Source organism: Dicentrarchus labrax, unplaced genomic scaffold, assembly GCF_905237075.1.
Source record: "Dicentrarchus labrax unplaced genomic scaffold, dlabrax2021, whole genome shotgun sequence".
NCBI classification, from domain to species: domain Eukaryota; kingdom Metazoa; phylum Chordata; class Actinopteri; family Moronidae; genus Dicentrarchus; species Dicentrarchus labrax.
Window position 1 is genome coordinate 10,493,734 of NW_026136707.1, and position 20,996 is coordinate 10,514,729.

The following is a 20,996-nucleotide window of genomic DNA, read 5'->3' on the forward strand; positions in this document are numbered from 1 at the left end:
ACATAATCTTAGCTTACAATGTACAGTATATAGTACAGTATATATGAGGCTGTAGATGAGGAGCCAGCAGAAGTTTAGGGCCTCATGCTCTTGCAGTCTTTCAGTGAGTCTCTTATAACCACACAGCTCACAAAGTAAAGAGATTATTAAATGGATTTTACATTCCATGTATTGGTCACTGTGGTACCAAATGCCTTTTTTTCTGCCTCATACTGTAAATGTGATTCATGTCCGCTGTTGGCTAACACTGACACACAGGCTACAGTAGCTGCTGAGAAATTAACATCCCTCTGCCTTCTCTCACATGGTTTATAATTGCAGAGCAAACCTCTCAGAGGAGCGCCACAGAAATCGAACCATAGCGACCTTCTGCCAGTGATCAAAGCCTACCTCAACCAACCCCCCCACCCACCACCTCACCTCAACCCCGACCCAAGAGACGAAACGAGAGAGCAAGAAAGAGAGAGGGAGAGACAGAGAGAGGCAGGGAGTCCACACAAACCACCTCACGTCTCAGCAAGAGCTACCTGCTTTACATATGAAACATACCTTTCTCCCTTTAATTCCCATGAAATCGCGCAGGAAGCGGTTATTGCAAGGAGGGGACGAGGAGGAAGTGATGTGGAACGGCTAGAGGGGCCATTACAGAGAATCCCTCATTACATCCTGGTCACAGCTTTGGAGTATTACCCCTGCGAAAACACACTCTCACCCCTGGGTGGATAAGTCAAAGAGAGTAGATTGTCTCATCTTATTTCTTCTCTTTGTGCCTGGTCTCCAGACAGGTATGGTAGGGTTACTAACTTATCAACATGTGCAGCTTTAGCTCGCTGTAGAACAGACAGGCTGGTTTAGATCTCTCTGAGCTGTAAGTGTGTCCAAAGAATTGTCTGTTGTGACTTTATATTCCTGTCTTTGATTGGAATGGAGATAGATCCTCACAGCACATCTTGGTCTGTGATCAATCAATCAATTAATCAACCCACCGGCTTTTATAGAGGTGGCTCATTTGCAGCAACACTTAAGAGGACTATGAAGCCTGAAAAATGGAGCCTTTCTTGAGTTGTCTCCGTGCTTTGCAGAGCAACATGATTTGTTTGGTAAAACATCAGAGGAAAAACATCCTGACTCAACCATCAGATACATTAAGCCAAGTGTCTCCATTCATTAGGAGATGCAGTTTACAGTAGAGGGAGTTTACAGGAATAGCGACAAATGCAAAAAAAAACAAAACATGGATTATAAAATACAGAATGCATCAGCAAGAAACAGTCACCACATTTAGTTAATACTAATTTAATAGCAGCAAGATTGCAGTGTAAGTCTACTGGCCATACCACCACTTTAGTCCAGACAAAAATATATATAATTGTCCAAATGAGTTGTATATAATTATTAATTTATTATATACAAATAATTTGCACAAATTACTTCATATCTTATCTTAACATAATAAGCAAATGTTAATTTTCTGGCAAGATGCAAAAATGTTCGTACTAAATGTATCAATGAAATGTTCACTGATGACGTATTTCATTTGTTTTCCACCAAAATAGGCAATCTTGAACTACTATCTACAGACTACAGCATTATTCAAAAGTCAGCAAAGACTTGAGACATAAGATTTGTATTAACATTGAACTAAAACCACAACCTTTCTCCAACCTTAACATTTTGTTGCAGGAGTCTGGACACAAACTTTGGGCTGTGGTGTGACAGGTCTGCACTTTGTATGCCCACCAGCCAACCCAACCACCTCCTTGTGACTCCACTGCATTGCACAAATGTAGTATTTCAAAACACACCTCTGAATATAATCCTGGCAGGTATAACGTTGTCACCACAAAGTAATTATGAGAAAAAAATTTGTAGTATACATATGTAATTTCTAGGAGACAGGGTTATATTGGATGGATTGCTATGGAATGTTGTAGACATTCATGTCCCCCTCAGGGTGAATTGTAATAGCTTTGGTGATCTAGCACCATCATCAGGTCATATTTTCAATTTATCCAATCCTTTAGTTTGTGACCAAAAACCTGCAAAACTGAAGGTATTCCCATCAGCCTCAGCTGTACTTTGTGTTCAGTGCTAATTAGCAAATGTTAGCATGGTGACACTGTAAACATTATACCTGCTTAGCATGTTGTCATTGTCATTGTGAGCATGTTAGCATGCTGACATTTGCATTTATCTCAAAGCACTGATGGGCCTCAGTAAAGTCTCATGGCTTCAAGTACAGGCCATAAGGTGTATTTGAGTTGATGTGTGTGTTCTCATTTTATGGAGGTTTAACAAACCTAAACTCAGTTGAACCACCTTTTAAATTTCTGAAATGTAGTCTTTATGACCTAAGCTTGTATATCTGGGAACCCCTTAAAGTAACATCTCTAGGGGTTTATTCATTGATACATAATACAATTAGAATTGAATTATGTCATAAACATATATAGTAATAATAACATATATAACAGTATTATATGATATTAAATAATATTGTTGTTTTGTAAGATTTAATATGATGAGGTCTTAAGGATAAATGTTATAATGTTATGAAAATAAAATTTGTTTCATTTGATAGTTCTTTGCCTGATGATAATCAGTGACTGGAGGTTATACAGTAGTTTATCCAGATTTTTATTCACAGCCACATCATTGTTGAGCCAGATTACAATGCTGTGTCATTATGAAGATTAACCATCAAACCATGTGGATGTTAGTGCTGTTTCATGGATATTTAAGCAGCATATTGGTACAAATGAATATTTAATTTACTTTTTGATCATCAATATTTGAGAGGACATAATTTGGGACCGTTTCTTCTGAAATATATTATCAGTAGTTCTTCTTTCATTAAGAAATCCACTGGTTAAGTCAGTGTTCAACATATCACAGCAATGAGCTGTTTACTCACTTCGCATTGATAAAAACACAAAGAGGAACCACATAGAAAATCTATTAAGACTTTAATTTTCTTTATGCTTGTAAATACATTTTGGACAGTGGTTGATATCTTTTGCATGAATAAGTTACATAATAAATAAAAGCAAACACATATTACACATTTTCACAATAAGGCATTTATAGCAGCAGAATTGGCCAACAGAGTCTCAGTTACCTGAAACACACCCGAGTGTTTTCAGTTGACGTCTGTCCTAACCAGCTTCGAATCCAGATCAGGTCCATTTTAAACCCAGTTTAAAACACCAGAATTAAAGCTGGAGTTTAGTCAGACCTGTGAAACTGTCTTAGGGGTGTTCCAGGAAACTCTGCACCAGTGTTAGGAAATTAAATAAGAAAAGAGGACAACACTGGTGTCGGCCCTAAAGCATTGGAAGTCACAGGAGGTAGCATCTTACTCTCCTGCCTATCAATTTTCTTTTCTTTTTTTTTTATTCATGCAGCAGACAATGTTTATTGATCGCTATGATTATCATAGCCATCCATCCACATTTAACTGCATTTTTCATAGTCTCTGTAGAGAAAGCTGTACAAGAATTGCTTCAACATAAAGCTGTGTGTTGAAGGTTTGCCTACGCACAGATACCTTCTTCCAATAATTCACTGTGGCAGTCTCACTTAGTAAGTCTTGGCTAATCATTAGAACAAGGAACTGGCCGGCAGCAACACTGAAAAGTTTGCGTACAGGAAACATGACATGAACATACTATGACCTCAGATCTGCCAGTTTATATGTGCCCTTTACACAAATCATATTGCACTCAGCACTTAACCTTTATTTTAACACAGTACTTTATAGGCTGAGGAGGGGAAAAATTCTTCTTCTTCTTCTTCTTCTTTTTATTTCAAAATAAAGTGGTCTTACAGAAGGAATTCCACTCTCAAATTATACAAATGTTACAGATATGAATGAGCCAATCAGAGCTCTCGAAAAATGATAGATGGGACATGCAGCCAATTAAAGACAGAATAAGTTCATGTAGATGAGCTCTTTTATGATGAGATTACATTTATCCATCACAGCAGAGGTTAATGGCAGCTAACCTCTGTCAGATTTTTTTTCATTAATATCATTATGTTAAGAGGGGTTGAGAATGGACATAACTCACTGAAAGTGTATTATGCAAACAAATAATGTACCCATTTCTGCATGACCAGTAAATCATGTAGAATATAAAAGCAAGATCACTGTCACCATTAAGAAAATGTGCAGCATTTACTGTATCAGCGTAAACTGACAAGCTCACCTCTGGTCATGTGACATGTTACAGATTCTTAATACATATTATTTTGTGCTAAGTCTACAGTGCATTTTCTCTTCATATAAATGGTCGTTTTTGTAATGTACAGCAAATATTTAACAATGTCAAATAAAACATTTGTGGAATTAATTTACACGAAGTGAACAGGTGTGGCCTTGGGGTTGGGCTATAAATTGTGCTAATTCTGGCTTTGCTAGTAGCAGAGTAAGCACTGTGCAGCGGGCCAGACACTGTTGGGGGTTAATCAGGGAACAAAATGACCACCTGTTTTTGCAAAGCGATGAGGAAACTCTCACATGTCTGATTGGTGCATTTGTATGGGGACTATTTTTGGGGTGGTTGCCTGATTGCTCTCCTGGAGAATGGAGACTTGAACAAGGTAATGTGGTTGTTCTGATGATTACACTGGATAACTACACTGGAGTTACTGCCCGCTGGCAATGAGACTACAATGAAATGTCTGGTCTGAAATGTGGACACAGAAATCCACAGCTTCTTCTTCTGTGTCTTTCACACATATCCTCTCACAGATCAATCACCCCGCACACAAACAGGCACATTTAACTGTAAGCAAATAACTACAAGTGCATTAATGCTTATAAATATACATGAACGCATTTGAGTGTTGACACATACAAACAAAAGCAGCCTTGTGTGCACAGTCACACACAGTTAGACATGTTGAACACACACATACTTAACACACATACACACAAGTTTACACACACACACACACACACACACACACTTGCACATACACGTGAGCACGCACACACACTGCTTGTTTGTAGCTTCTGCCAGCTTTCTCCCTCTGCATGCCGACTGTGTGTCTGGCACCAGGGTTAAGGTCTGGAGCCACACACAAGCTGTGTGCTCTGTCTGGCTTTTACACACTCTAAATGGGCTTTATGAATGGCTAGGACTCAATGACTGAGTCAACACCAGGGGCCACACTCAACCCAATCCGACAACGTGTTTTGGAGATAAGTCAGAAACAACATTCTCCCAGCGCAGCCAGGAAGCATGTTTAAATTAATATGCCACCAGGTTTTCTTTTGTTTTGCACTGCAAACATTGTGCTGTGGAGTGTGTCAATCCACAGATGTGTTGCTTGTTTGCCATTCCTGGCTGAGCCCAAGTGCCTTTAAACAGCGCTCTGCGGTGTCTACGTGTGCGTATGTGTGCATGTTTGTGCTCTTGTTGCCCCATCAAAACTAGCAATGAATCCAGCTCTCGACATTGCGTGGAGCCAGTGACTCTGACAGCCTTCCAATGATGGATGGATGGAGGCCGCTATTCAAAATCTTGTGCCCTCAGTGGGATGCATACAGTCTGTCCCATTCATGACCATCAAAAAATACAATGCTCAACTACTGTACATACAAATAAGTTACAAACAGATATGCACACACAAGTCCTCACCACTGCTCTATCATTAGATCCAACACTCGACTGACATTCAGATCTGAATCCAGACTGAAGTCTGACTCAACAAAAGGAGCTGTCGGTGGAGTAAGAGGGCGGAGGCCAGACGTCAGTGTTTCAAGCCAGTCAGCAGCATCAAACAGTGTAGGAGCCCGCCGTTTCCGTGACTTTCCAGTGGACGACAGAGGGGAGGTACAGATAGGGGGTGGAGGAGGAGCTGGGATTACCTGGCTGGGGTTTATTACAGCAGGAGATGGAGGGAGCTCCAGCAAGAGAGAGGAGCAAAGAGGTGAGGGCAGGAAGTTGTCATCCTTGGGCTGCTGGGCGGCCTGGGACTGATCAACTTGAGGTGGAGGAGGCGATGGGCCGGGGACTGAGTGGGCGGGGGATTTATGATCGGAGACATTGACAGAGCCTGGAAGAGAGGTAGTAAAAAGGATTAGACACTGAAAGAAATATGAGTGCCATTTCAGTTATAGTATTTATTAATTATGTGATACTCACCAACACAAGTCATAGGCTCATCCAGAATGTCGTCTATGGACTGCCGAGGGTCCATCTGAAGCCAAAAGAAAGGAAAGACATTTAAATCCCACTGTACACAAGGAAGTCTTTTTTTAAATATACTTTTTGGACTTTTATTGCCTTTTAATTGATAGTGAGAGCTGAAAAGTGACAGGAAATGTGGGAGAGAGAGGGGATGATACGCAGCAAAGGGCTGCAGGTCAGAGTGGAACCTATGGCTGCTGCAGCAAGGACTCAGCCTTGGTAAATGGGGTGGTAGCTGTACCAGTGGAGCTATCTGGGCGCCTGGAAAAAGGAAGTTTTCGTGATCTCTTCCTGTTCATCTACAGACTCTAACCTGTGCTTTTTGGATAGCCTCCTGTAATTCTTCCTCCAAGCTGCGAACACCGGGCAAGGTCTGAACAGGACTTGCTGTAATCTGCACTGGCAGCTCAAAATCCTGGCCAATCACATCACACGGTTGGCAGCAAAACACCTGATTAGAAAGCAGGAGTAAATTAGTTGACAGGTGCTGATGAGAGTATGCTCACGTGTTTGACCAGTTTTATAGATAGTAGGCTCTGTAGTATACCCTTGAAAAGCAATTATCTGAGATATGTGTGCATTAATTTTTGTTTACCTGCGTAAACAACACCTCTGTCTGTGCGTCCGTTTCTTGCTTGCCTCTAGAGCATCCAGGATCCTGTTGCAGGAACGGATGAAGGGATCCTCCACAAGACTGAAGGAATAATAAAATAAGTATTAATGACTGTGGTTCTGAGAAGCAGTCATCCTGTTAAATGAACTATTCTTTAACATTAACTTTGTTCACCTCGTTGCCAGTGTTAGTGGAGCGGTCCCTGGGCCTGCTCCTTAACCTCTCCCTCATCTCAAGCTCCACACTCAGCTCCTGCTGCTGTTGTTGCTGCTGCTCATTTTCGGTTCTCCAGGGAGTCCCACACTGCAAGGGCGAGGAGGACGACATGGGTAGACTGGGACTTGGAGTTCCTGAGGCGGTGCTAGCAGGAGCCAGAAGGACAGCGTTGGTAAGACCACAGTGTTCACCTTCCAAACTGACTGACGCAGCGCTCGAGAAACCATTCGGCACAGTGTTCAGAATTCCGTTGGGAATTCCATTTGGAGCATCACTGAGAATCCCATGAGGAATTCCCCTGTCCGGGATGTACATTTGTTGGTTTGGGCTGCTGCTGGGTGAGTCTAGTCCAGAGCTCGAGCTTGAGCTGGGGCTCTGGCTGGGCAGCAGCGGGGGGCAGGGGGTTAGGGGCTCCAGGCTGGTGCCCAGCTGGCAGAGCGGAGCAGGGGTGAGGCAAGAGGGGGGAAGCTGGAAAGGGCGGAGACGCTGCAACAGAGCAGGCTTGGTGCCGGAGACAGGGAGGCCGCGTTTGCGCAGATGCTGCCGCAGCTCTGACACCTGGAGAAAGGAAGAGGTGAAGGTGGAAGGGTAAAGTACACTTAAATGTTTATCTTCAACATGAATTGTGAATAACAGTCATTCTTAGCCATTTTCTGTCTTTCAGTGCTTTCATGCTTTTCTTACTGTTAGATCAACAAGATTTGCGGGGAGAAGCTCAGGCTTAGACGCAGGGTTTGTGTCGATAGGAGTGTGGTTTGTTGTAGCAGGAACAGGTTGGGGATTTAGGGGCATGGCTCCAGAGGACCTTACAAGATCACTGTGATCGCCACTGGAGGAATGACAGAAGCATTTACTCACCCAAACTACCTGAAGACTTGTGTCTCATTGATAAAGCAGAGATGGTTGGCTCACTGTGTATTATCTGACACTGTGGAAAACAGCAATTTGTTTTCATACCTGGGCACAACCGTGAGCTGTTGTTGTGGTTGTAGCTGTTGCTGTTGCTGTTGTTGCTGCTGCTGGTTCTGGAGGATTTGCAGCTGGAGGAAGACCTGTTGCTGCTTCAGGAGTTGGGAATAGGCTGGGTCTAAAGACTGGGTAGGGCTCTTCTGTTTGGCTCCAGCCCCTGGAAAGATTTTTTTTTTTAGGCCAAATTCACCTTGACACAAGAACAAGCCTTGACTGGACAAATTAATTAATTTTTTTTAAATTGAAAAATAAAGCATTATATTGGTACCTCCAGTCCCAGACCCTCCTCTCTGGTCTGGAGGAATGTACTGGTGATACTTCAGTTTCCTCATTTTGGGTTTTGTGTCCCGCGGTTTCCGTGGGCGGGGGAGATGGTTGAAGTTGAGGGAGCTGGGCAGGGAGGAGGAGCAGGTGGGGCTGGGAGGCTGAGCTGTCTGTTAAAACACACATAGCCCACATTTACAAATAATTTCAAGAATAGCGTATAAAATATCATAGAGAAAATGTCAAGTCAGTTCAGGTTGTTTGACAGTATTTGCCCCATGTCAAGGTTAAGTTCTTACATGAAATGTACAAATGCCTCACAAATCTCCAGATGACAGCATGTGCTGGTTCTGACATAGAGCCACGCTGCTTGTGTGTGAATGTGTTAACCTATAGGGCAAATACTGAGCTCCCCGAGAAGTGCAAATTGACAGTAATGAATGCAGAGCAGCTTAGAGCAGAGCATTGTGTTTGACAAAACAGAGGAGTGACCATCCTGTTAGGTTGAAGACCTCTACAATGCTCTTTTATCTTTTATGCTGTATACCTGCTGTGAATACCTGTCATCATAGCAAGCAAATACACACACATACACAATCTGAATGCATTTTTTTCTGGAAGAAAATGTCATATTACCACATTAATCTGCTTGCGTCCTTGATATTATAATTTTTTTATTTTGAGGAGCCACGAAAATGTTAAAAACAGAAATAAACCCTAATAAAAATTTAAATGGGCCAAACACTAACCCCACATTACCTTTGGCAGCAGGGGTGTGGTCTGAGAGGTTAGATACATCCCATTTGGTCTCCCAGTTGTTGCCATGGAGTTTGATTCACCCAGTGTTACACTCATCGGTTGTCTGATGCCCTCGGTTGCCGGGAGCAACGCCAAACCAGACTGAAGGCAGAATATCAGGTTATCAGAGTTGACATATAAGGCTATTTATAAACTCATCAGACCATTAATATTCACTTTAATGCATTTATCAGAGGTTATTGGTGGGAATTCATTTCACAGGCTTCCTTGTTGCTGCCAACATAGTGCATACATCTTAAGTCTTAAACTAAATCTTAGTCAGTCTCAGTATTGTCTCCTCACCTGAGCATGACTGGGGCTGTGGTTAAGGTGTGGGCCCACAGCTGAGAAGTCACTCAGTAATTGGTCACCTGAGAGCCCTGGTAATGAAGAAAAGGCCGGTGATTGGTGAATGCCATGTTGCTCAGTGGGCGAGGAGGAGGCGCAGGAGGAGATGTCATCTTCGAAGACATCATCTGACAGGGGGAAAGAGGCAGGGCCTGAGGAAATGAAAAGTGAAAGGAGTAAGGTAAGGTAAGGTCAAAATAGGTGCAGAGGAGATTGGGTGGGAAATAAAAAAAAAAATGTGTGCGACTCTGTCTGTGGGTGCTGGTGCATGCGGATGTGTGTTGACTCACGGTTCTCCAGGGGCAGTGTGTGTTCGTGCTGCTGCTCCACAGGTCTAGGCGGACGCTGGATCCTCTCAGTGATGTCCTGCGTCTGGCGAGCCTTCTTCTGCCTCTGGGCCCCAAACACAGTCCTCTCTGCAGGGGGAAGGGGGGAGATAAGTGGAGAGAAGAGGACAGATGGGACATCAGCAGAGAGAGGGGAGAGGAGATTGGAGAGAGAGAAGCAACAGGATTTTAGAACATATGTGATGTGAGCATGCACAACAGTGTTGCCACAGGCAATCAGCCCAAATTCAAACCAGCAGAGGCATCAAAATATAGTAAACACTCCTGCCCATAGGGAGATGTATTCCCTTGGATATGAACACACACACATTCACACAACATTTTTAAAAGGGCAGAAAATGACTGTTTGGGAAATCAGACAGTTTGAAAAGGCAGATATTATAAGAATAGCCTTTTCAAATTAAAAGGAAGGTTGGAGGGTGAGGAGAGATAAAGAGATGAGAGAGAGAGAGAGATGTCAGTAACTGCGGAAAATGATGATCCCTGGATGGGCGGGTTTATCATGTGCTGTCAATCACTGATATGTTTGCAGGCTGCTTAAAATGCAGAGTTACAGTGTGCAACAAGGTCAAATTTCTATCTGACAGCTGATGAAACACCAAGCCCATTGCCAGATTTACACACTTTATTTCCTCACACAACTACTGTACAGCAGGGTGCGGAGAGCAGCACAGATATGATAAACAGAAAGAAAGAGAGAGACAGGGAAATGTGTAACTATGCACTTTGCTGGGAGCACACAGGGTAAAGCAGGAAGGACACATTAGTGTAGGCAGGGCATCACCTTGTGCAGTTTCAGTGTTCAGACCACTAGGGGGCAACTTCTGAGCGGCACCATCGTCAGTTAGACGCTGTATCAGAAAACAGCAAGTCAAACCAACAGGCAGGGCCCAGAGATTACAATGCAGTTCATTCAGGGGAAAGTTAAATACAACTATACTCCAGTGTTTGCCCCAGATACTTAAGGTCTTTAAGGAATGCTTGGATCCTGTAACTAGGAAACTTAACTAGTACAAATGATTTATTTTTTAGGTGTAATAACTCCAATGAGACCACTTAACCTATTTAGTGTTGGGGGTAATTAATTTCTAATGAACTATAAACTAATGAAAGCTATATACTATACTAGCTATATAGAAGTAACACATGTAAACAAAAATGTGGTCTCATTCTGTTCTATCAAATATAATCAACTATACAAATTAATGAAAAAAAAACATGACATCAGGCCTACGTCTACATGGCAGCTTGTCTCTGACTGCATTAGTATTTGATGTATAGTGTGTGGAAATGTCATGCTGTGGGATATTAATGAGAAACTGGATGCTACTCACCAGAGCTTCACTCTGGTCTTTCTCGGCTTTTTGAGGCGGAGAAGTAGATTTCAATCCTATGGAGACAATCAAGATCTGGTTATAAGATTAAATGACAATGCAGGGTGGTTGTTTTTTTCAAGAATGCTTGCCTAGTAGAGGATAAACTCAGGTGAATCAGTGCATTAGTAAAGCACTTTCTGCCTTCAACACATCTCTCCGAGTTACAGCACGGAGCATCTCAGGCGCTATTTTGTGTTGGCAGGCATCAGAATGTGCAGTGCTTCTTGTGCAAAGTGCTTCAGCCTCAGACAAGGAAGAGGGAACTGAAGCAGGGTGTACTGCCTGTCGAAGTGCTGTTGCTTTTTTGTATTTTTTACTAAATGCCACACACCACAACATTTATAGCTTAAGCATATGCTGCCTCTATGCATTTAGGCATGCATCCAAATTAGCAAAATCCTTGCATGTTTCAAAACAAAAGTTTTTTGTTTACATCTCTGATACTTGATGTGTGTGTGGCCTTATCCCTGTTATTAACATTGTTTGGTCAACACTGGAATTATTCAACTAAATATATAGCAAAATATGAACCTTTGTATTCAATTAACGTACACTCTTGCACAATCAGACGTTTTAATTATTTAAATACAAAATTTAGACTCCAAAACTAAAATCAAAGGGAAGTAAAAGCTGTTCGATATAGTAAAGTGTACAAAGGCATTTACTAATCAATAAGCAATCATCTGTCAGTGAGAAGAGGTGACCTGAAGATCATTAATATGAAATCCAACCTGCAGTCATAGTGTAAATAGATCAATCACAATGTTAATGATGCACATGGACTAACCAGGGTCTGCATTGATTTCACTCTGCCTTCGGTTCTGAATCCTCAACTGTAGGACTGAAAGACAAGAACAGAGATTGGAGTTGGATGCTTTAAATTGCAATAATGGAACAATAAGTTAGTTTGATTATCTAGGAAAATAAATTATGCTGATGTAGAAAAGTAACAGTTGAACTAAATAGTTAGTTAGCTAAATAAGTTTAGGGTCAAGGTTACTTCATTGTCTCCCATAGGAGAAAATTGTCTTGGATTAAGGGAATTTCTGCATCAAACATTACAATAAAAACACATTAAATAAGAACATGAATGATGATTCTCAATGAGAAAAAGATTAGATTATGTTAAAATTATATGGACTTGTAACTTATATTACCCCGTGACTTTGCAGTGCATGTAGATTGTATTGCACGCTTGCACACACATACACTGACACACATTAACATTCAGTACACAAGCAAACAGGTGAAGAAGGGAAGGGCTGGGCCCGTTACACTGAGTGCTTTCCCCCATGATACATTTCGGTGAGTTTTGAGACCTGAGAGACCTGACGAGGGGAGGGGAGGGGAGGACTGTGCAGGGGGTTGAGGGCAGTTACTATTTATCTCTCAGTATGTCTATTTCTGTTGGTCCCATCCCCCCTTCAGCTGTCCCGCTCTCTCCAGAAGCCTCTCATATACATCCCCTCCTCCTCACGTCATCCTCATTTGTGCTGCTAACTATACTCTTCCTGCTTTCCTGCTTCTCTGGCAACTCAAAACAAGACTTTAACATTTACCATAACAAGTTAGAGAAGCAGTGCTTATCACACTACAGTTAATGTTTGAGTATATCTCTCTCTCTGTGTGTGTGTGTGTGTGTGTGTGTGTGTGTGTGTGTGTGTGTGTGTGTGTGTGTGTGTGTGTGTGTACCCATTAGATTGTTTTGTATTTTAACTGGAGGCCCAATAAGTCTTACACTCCACTTTAAATCTCATTACTTAACATACATTACACAACATAGTGGTTCCCAACCTGGGGGTCAATCCTATAATAAGTCGGAGGGGTGTGTCGTTAAATGATTACAAGGATAAGGCAAAATAAACATTTTTCTAAAAAGCATGTGCCTGCTTTTGTAATATGACACCATAAAATAGTTAACAATTAAACAATGTATATGAACTCCAACAAACTGTACCATAGCGTACATTGGCTGACAACAACTGACAATGTTTGTTTTGTTTTTTTTCAAAGGATCAGCATCAGTTTGATACACTGGTGGGTGGATATATATCCCTCAAGCTCTGCTATGTACATTTATGATTTCAAACAGAGCAGCTGCCCCAAAGAATCACGTTTTCCAGCAGGTGTTTGTACACCTAGGGGACTGTCTCTATGTCGTTTCCTCGCCTTTCTATTTTACCAGCCGTTAACGACAGCTGCCTGGGAACACAACAGCAGCCGCTACAACTTGTAGGGAAACTTGCATTATGCAGTTAGAGGAAGGCTGTTCGGTGCTGTTTGTCACAGAATTCAGGTTGTCTCCTGAAGGTTGTAATCAGCAGAGTAATATGTGGGAATAGTAGAACTCTTTACAGACTGTGGTTTCATATCATCAGTGCATTAAGCTACATTGTTTACATTTATATATATAATAACCAAGGATCAATTTTCCAAACTGTAACTTTGATTGTGGCTTATTTAGACATAAATATTTACCATTATAGAGATTTGAACAGTGGACGAATGTAACTAATCGCATTTCCTTAAATTATTTATTTTATTTTTTTTTTTTTTTTTTTTTTTTTTTTTTATAGTCTTATACATTTTATGTTTTCTACTTTTTACCCCTTTATAAATATTTGACAGCTTTACTTACTTTGCAGATCAAAAATAAATTATAATATATATTTATAGGTTGAGCTACTCAGGAGTATATAAAGTAATTAAAATGAGCCCACCATTATCAGATGTAACATAAAAAGTGATGTACATGTTATTGCATCATTAATTATAATAATAATGTATAATTATAATCCTGTAATATATATATATATATATATATATATGATTCTGGAATAGGCCATTCTGCATAGTGAGTATTTTGAATGCAGGAGTTTTACCTGTAAGAGAGTATTTCTGGGGCGGCAGTAGTTAAGTCCATAGAGACTGGGGTGGCTGGTTCAAGTCCAGCACAGTCTGGAGAGTGGACTGGTAACTGCGGAAGTGCCCTTGAGCATGGCACAATCACTCCACCATCTCTCAATATTTTCTATAAGCCCTGTGTGATTGTATCTCAGGCCAATGTGTATAAGTCTCATTACGATTAATAGTGGTATTGGTATTCTTTCAAGTGAAAGCTCTGAGTACTTCTTCCACAACTGGATTTAGAACCAACATTTTTAAGGGGCTTTAATAATGAAAAGGTCTCTCCTGTTTAAGGCCCACTGACTGTTTTAAGATGCATATAAACAAACTAACCCATGTCACAGTTAAAGCATCACATGCAGAGATCTTTAGCCTTAGGCTCAGCTGTCTTCAAGACATCTCTCTCTGAAATCCATTCACCATAATCTATACCTTCACTCTATCGATTACATGATAGACAACGTGACCGACCAGCCAATAACCTTCACAAACACTTCACCTCTACATATTGATGCTAATGTTGCCAATTGTGCTTGAGATGTAAAGCCGTTGTTGTGGGAAAACAAATCCTTCTCTCCTTTAATTGGTGTGGGTTGAGACTGCAGGATCCTCCTCACCTGAGCGGAACTTGTTCCGGATGAGAAGCGACCTCTCGGAGGCCAACAGCGTCATTGTCGAGGGGAGGAGAGTGGAAGAGCCAAGGGGTGAAGCAAAGAGAGAGAAGAGAGGAAATTCCTGGTGTCACTCTACCAGGAGGAATGGACCCCTCTCCTTCTGTCTCTCACTGTTGGGAGAGCAAGAGGAAGCAGGGGAGGGAGAGAGACAGATGCTTGTTAATCCACTGATAGACACAAACCGATATTGATAGAGGCACACAAAGCACAGCGGAGATAGATTGAGGGGGAAATAGAGACGCAAAGCCTCTCAGACCTACAGGCAGACTGAACACTGTGGTGAGCTGCTCTGGCAACAGCAGGCCTCCCTATAGACAGCCTGTCATAATCACACAGAGAGTCACAGAGGCCCACCCACGGAGACAGAACTAACGACACAGAGAATTAAACAGACAAGGAGGCTTTTAGAGAGACAGAGAGAGGAGCCAGAGGAAGAGGAGGAAGAGGGGAGTCGAGCTCGCATGAGTGACGGAGACAGAAACCCCAGCAGATATTCAGACGTCAGGGCTGGAGGACACTGATTGTGGTGGACAAACATGAACTCGCAACACCTACAGCATCGCACACAACACATTTGCACTGTGACAGCAGGACCCACGAATGTGTCATGCACCAAAAGAAGAGAAGCTCAAATAGAGAGAGCTGGGGAAAATCTACATAAGCTGCATTAGTGCACACACACACAACCTATTAACAATATTGATTTGAACTGGCCAGCCACAGAACACCCAAAGGAAGCCTGTTTGAAGAGAATGGACAAACACGCACATACAAAACTACCACACACGTACTTTGGAATAGCTGAGGTTATGCATACTAAATCACCACAGTGCTCTTCCTATTCCCTATCCCATGAATGCTCACACCTCACTTATTTATAATATGAGAAAAGAAGGCCACACGTTCATGAATGCAATCAAATAACAAGCAATTGATTGAGATTTCTTGTCTGGCACAGGCATTATTTCACAGCAGGGCATAGAGGCAAAGGAAGACACTGAAAACACTGAGAGAATAAAAGCAAGAGAATGAAAGAGAATACTTACAGGAAAAGAGAGAATTGAGTCCCTCGGGGAAAATTGGAGTGGATTTAAGATTAAATTGAGAGAGGTGCGAGATGGAGGAAGAGAGGGAAAGAGAGAACTTCGTAGTGCGTTTAATGACGATTTCTTTCTTTCATGTTCTTTTCATATCCTTTTTTTTCCTTTCGCCTCTTTTCCACACTTCTCACTTTCTCCGTTTCTTTTTTTTCTTCCTAAAGGTGAAATGCAAAGAGAAAAAGGACCTGTGGTTCCCTGTCCCCTTACACTAGAAACTCACCCTCTCTACCTCTGCCTTGCTCTCTCTGCCCCTCTCCCCATCCGCCCCAAAGCATCCTGGATCCTTGGTGCCAACTGTGAGCGACTGTCAAACTTTACCCCTCCCCCTCCATGGCTTCATCTCCCCCCTCCTCCCTTCTCCTAGCAGCCACTCACTCCCCCCTGGCATGTGCTGACTGATTGATTGAGGAGCAGATTCAAAGACAATAATCACTTTTGTGTTTGTTTGTACGTCTTTGACAAAAGTGATGAAGTTCCTTAATGTTAGGCGCTGAATTACTACATAATGTGATGGATAGAAAAGTGAAGGCAGGATAAAGAGACAGTTTATTACAAGGCAGTGAGAAAAGCCCGGGAGTGTTTTGGACTCACATCAAATCATGTACTGCAGCAGGACTGCAGGCTCATATGCTCCTGTCAAGACACCTTTGGGTCACCCTCTTAAAGTGATTTAGTACTGTTTGCGTGCAAGTATACATGTGTATGTGTGTGTGTGTGTGTGTGTGTGTGTGTGTGTGTGTGTGTGTGTGACACCGAAGAAAGTCACAGGTCAGTAAGTCAGTATCCGTCAGCATATAGTTTACAGTATGTATCAGCACTGGTGCCAAGCAGAAATCACCTCGCTGTTCCAGCCTCCAAAGCAAGTTGGGTGAACATGTAGGAGAGTGTTTGTCTGTGTGTGCATGCTCTCTACATGTGTGCGTGTGTATGCATGTGTGTGCGTGTGTGTGCGTGCGTGTGTGTGCGTGTGCCTTTGGGCAGCAGAGGGGGAAAAGATGGGGGAAGCGAGGTCGTAGCTGGAGCACCTGTTCTGTCGATTTGACAGACAGGCCGGTGTGTGCTGGTTCAGCAGGTCATACGGGGGGGACAGGGAGGGGAGGTATAGAGGGTGAGGCAGAGGAGACTGCAAAAGTTGGTGAGGGAGGGAGGGCGCAACACAGGGGGGAAGTCTTTACGACGGGGACAGGAAGAGAGCTGCAGCTGACAGGGAAACAGAGGAAAAAAACCGAGGTCGCTGCCATTTTATCTGATGTGGAAAGAAAGACCCTGACGTGGAGATCCACTAATCAGAGATACCATTGCATGGGCCAATTATGGTTGCCATGGAGCAAAATGGAACAACTAATGGAACGCAAAATTAATGGGAACCTTAATATAATACCTGGTTACAGACGAAATGCTATTTCAGGTGCCATTTACACAGTGCGGCTGCGTTTTTTCATCATTATGACATCTCACCTTTGACAGCTATCCCTCAAATGCATTTCGCACAAACTCACACACACATATATAAACACAGACTGCACTGACAGCATGGCACGTTATTGAGGGAAAGGTGATGTAATTGGTTACCCTCCACAGCTACACCCTCTCCTCTACAGCCTGGACACCCTTTCTGATTAACACCTGTTACCCTTCTTCTTCCTCTCCCTCCCTCCCACTCTCTCCCTCTCAAAAACACACACACACACACACACACACACACACACACACACACACACACACACACACACACACACACACACACACACACACACAGACTTCATAGTGTTAATCCTGCACTGTGTCTGGTGGGCAAGGAGGCTTGCACGCTGTTAACCTTTCCCTTGTGAAATATCATATTTCTCTGTGTAATTCTGGTCTCACATGCAAAACACAGGCTATAAGAAGCATAATATAGCTTGGAATAAATCTATTCTTTATGAGTAATCATGGGCGATTTCACATTTATGTAAAAATCTGCTGCCTTTGCTGCTGGAACAGCAAAGTTTGAATGTAGATCCAGCTTTCTCGAAGCTCTCAGTCTTCTGCCTTTCACCCTGGTATAAGTATCCCTCCACCATTTGAGAGAGCTGAGAGACAGCATAAGGAATAAGCCAGTTCATGCAGCACATCATAAGTGTAAGTGTGCCCTCACATGGCTGAACTGTGCAACAACAATCAAAAACAAGATTCATCCACGGTTACTTTAGCTTTCCATCATTTTACCTCTTAGTGGCAATAATGGGACGTCTATCATGCAACGGAGTGGATATACAACAAACATATCAAAGTGCCGAATGTATTAAAGAGAATAAAAAGCTGAAACATACCAGTCTAACACACTTCATTACATCTGCTGCCTCTCCCTGCTCGTTCATCACTGGATCTATTCCCGTCCCTCTCTTCACTCCTCCTCTACCTTTATCACTTCAATCACTTGGCCATGTGCCTTGTGCCACTCAGAAGCCCTGCTGCCCGTTCCACTTCACGCAACACAAACACAGGCGCACACACACACACACACACACACACACACACACACACACACACACAAGGGCAGATTTCAAACACACACACACACACACACACACACACACATACACACAGACTCCACAGATTTCTGTCCTCTCTCCATCCGTCATCCACCTGTCTGTCAGTCACAGCACTTTGAAGCTCTGTGCAATCTGGACAACTACCAACCCTGCACCCACACACATAATGTACTGTACACACACATCTCCAGCTGGACTGCTGATCTCACACACTCGGCCGGTTGAATATTCATCATCATCATCATGCACTGAGGACCTTGTAGGCTCAGCGATGCAACAGCCCAGTGGTGTCAGTTAGGGAACCAGAGTCTGTTTTGTGTCAATTTATTAATTTATTTATTTTACTGACAGAACAGGATTGATTTAATGGCTGAACCCTCAGATTGACCTCAATAATGTGTATGTAGCACTTCTACAACAATAAAGCTTGGAGCAATTGTTGGTTAAGGCCCCATCTTTCATGGGACAGATGAGGAGGGTATCATAATGTTGTGTGTTGTGATATTGTGTGGACGAGACATAAATAAAATCTTCTATTGTGGTAATATTGTGGTAATGTAATATAATAGCATGATATCAACATACAGTATATAGTGTTGCAGTCGTTTATTGACAAAATAACCAGTTGGGAATGTTTGTTTTTGGCACCCTCTGGAGTTTGCCTTGTTTTATTTATAGTGACATAACTTTATATATATATCCCGTAGAGACAAGCTCAGACCATATACATGATCTCTGTTTATGTCTGTAGACCAGAAACATTTTATTGAAAGACATTTTTAAAACTATGAATTATTGGAATTATTAATGTTTTCAGTGATTTACAGGCATACATTGACTTTCAATGAAAAAGACACAAAAGGAGTTAGAATAAAATCTTAACATGTAAAAAAAAAAGATTGTAATATAGTTGAATTGCTTACACTATGATATATTTAAGGTGATTATCACTAACATTTTAGAATGCTTGTGTTATTTTTTCAGCTATACAAACTCACACTTACCTCACATGTATGGATTCCGCACTTGTGGGGGTAAGGACAGTTTAAAAGGCGCTCAACAAAAATGAACCAAAATCAAGATATTTCACCACATTGATGCAACAACCTTGTAAATCCAATATCACCATGAAGAAGGCCTGAACATTTATTTGCAGCTTTGCCCACAGTGGCCTAACACAACTGGAAATAAAGGATAGATCCCACATCATGTACGTAAAAAATATATTTGTTGCTGTAATCGTTCTTCCTACTAGCCCTTGAATCAAGAGGGATTTTTCCAAAGTTACTGTCTTTTTGGTATGAAATTGTACTGAAAAAGACAAACAAGACAAAAAAGACACCCAGCTGTTTTGTCAAACTTGCACTGCTGAAGATTCATATTAGCTTCAGCTTCAGGACGGAATTTTGATTGTGAATTTTGTCCGTCATCTTGTACATTGAAATCCCATTAGGACAGAATACTGTTACAGCCAGTATTGACAAAAGGAACAATTACAATTACAGCAACCAGCAGTAAATAAAATATACATGAGTATTGTTTAAGACAAATGTAAGGAAAAAATGTAAACCGATCCATTAAATATGTACCTTGCTATAAATGGCAATGCAAACTCTCTTATAGTTGAAAATCTTTATTGTATTAATCTGTGTTATTCACAATTTTCCTACGAGTTCTTTGTGGCCTAAAATTCTTTTTTGTAACTAACAAGACTCCCTGTGTCGGGGCGCACAGTTAGCTCAGTTAGGCCCAGGGTTCGAATCCGACCTGTGGCCCTTTGCTGCGTGTCATCCCCTCTCTCTGCCCCCCTTTCCTGTCTGTCTTCAGCTGTCTCTATCATAAAGGCAATAAAAAGCCCCAAAAAATACTTTAAAAAATACTTTTAAAAAAACGAGACTCCCTGTGAGTTTTAAGTTATATAGGTAAAATGGCAAAGGTAAAACATGCATTAAATACCAGCTCTTACTGTTTTATCAGAGCAAATACTCCACTATCGCCAAGTACAGACTGTCTCTCAGCAGCACATTCTCCATTCACACAGAATCTGCTTGGTTAACCTTTGATCTACGTCTCTCTCCTTCCACCACCTCTATAAAAGTAAGTTTGCCAAACCCAGTTACAATGGAGCTTAGCGCAGGCCTTTCGGCATACCAAAGCATCTCTGTTCCCATAATGGCCCGCACAGAAATAAGGAATGGGACGGCCATGAGGACCCAGTCAGGTCATTTGAGCGATACAGTATTTAATAACTTATCTTGAGCTTAGCTCTGTTAGGCTCCATGGCTTAAATGGAGCAGAAAATTGAGAGAGTGCAAAAAACAGAGGACTGTCTTACAAACTCAATTACTCCCTGGAGGCAGTCCAGCAGATATATATCAGGTATCTTCATTTTTTTTTCTTCTTCACAAAGATCCGTGTAAAGTCTGGTCTCGTCTTTGGTGATTAATGTAGAGAGGAGAATCAACTCTGAGGATCAGCTTAAATTAAAGGACAGATATGGACCCTGGCCCTAGTGTTCATTACCAAGGACATTTATATGTGATTAAAATCTTTTTATGAAAAGCCAATTTAAAATATATACTTCCATTCTTTTAACATCTGTATGGGAAAGACACCAAAGTGGAAGAAGACTGAAAAGAAGATGGGACAAAGA

At 41.9% G+C, this 20,996-nt stretch overlaps 1 protein-coding gene across 1 annotated transcript; it reads right to left on the reverse strand.

Moving 5' to 3' along the window:
* Positions 1-2,949: 2,949 nt before the first annotated feature.
* On the reverse strand, positions 2,950-16,025 carry si:dkeyp-69b9.3 (myocardin). Its single transcript, XM_051406029.1, has 16 exons — positions 15,756-16,025; positions 14,653-14,819; positions 11,916-11,969; positions 11,087-11,142; positions 10,537-10,603; positions 9,696-9,821; positions 9,361-9,557; positions 9,019-9,159; positions 8,264-8,429; positions 7,984-8,152; positions 7,711-7,855; positions 6,985-7,584; positions 6,793-6,891; positions 6,511-6,648; positions 6,153-6,207; positions 2,950-6,063 (listed from the first exon to the last, which is right to left on the reverse strand). The coding sequence occupies exons 2-16, from the start codon at positions 14,705-14,707 to the stop codon at positions 5,642-5,644; spliced, it is 2,490 nt and encodes an 829-aa protein (XP_051261989.1). The 5' UTR covers positions 14,708-14,819; positions 15,756-16,025; the 3' UTR covers positions 2,950-5,641.
* Between the last annotated feature and the right edge of the window lie 4,971 nt (positions 16,026-20,996).

Excerpts from the sequence above, each read along its gene's own strand:
- si:dkeyp-69b9.3 (XM_051406029.1), bottom strand. The coding sequence starts at position 14,707 with ATGACGCTGTTGGCCTCCGAGAGGTCGCTTCTCATCCGGAACAAGTTC. Across the intron at positions 8,153-8,263 it reads AGGAGGGTCTGGGACTGGAG|GGGCTGGAGCCAAACAGAAG; the intron begins GTACCAATATAA and ends AAATCTTTCCAG. Across the intron at positions 6,892-6,984 it reads CCACTAACACTGGCAACGAG|TCTTGTGGAGGATCCCTTCA; the intron begins GTGAACAAAGTT and ends TTATTCCTTCAG.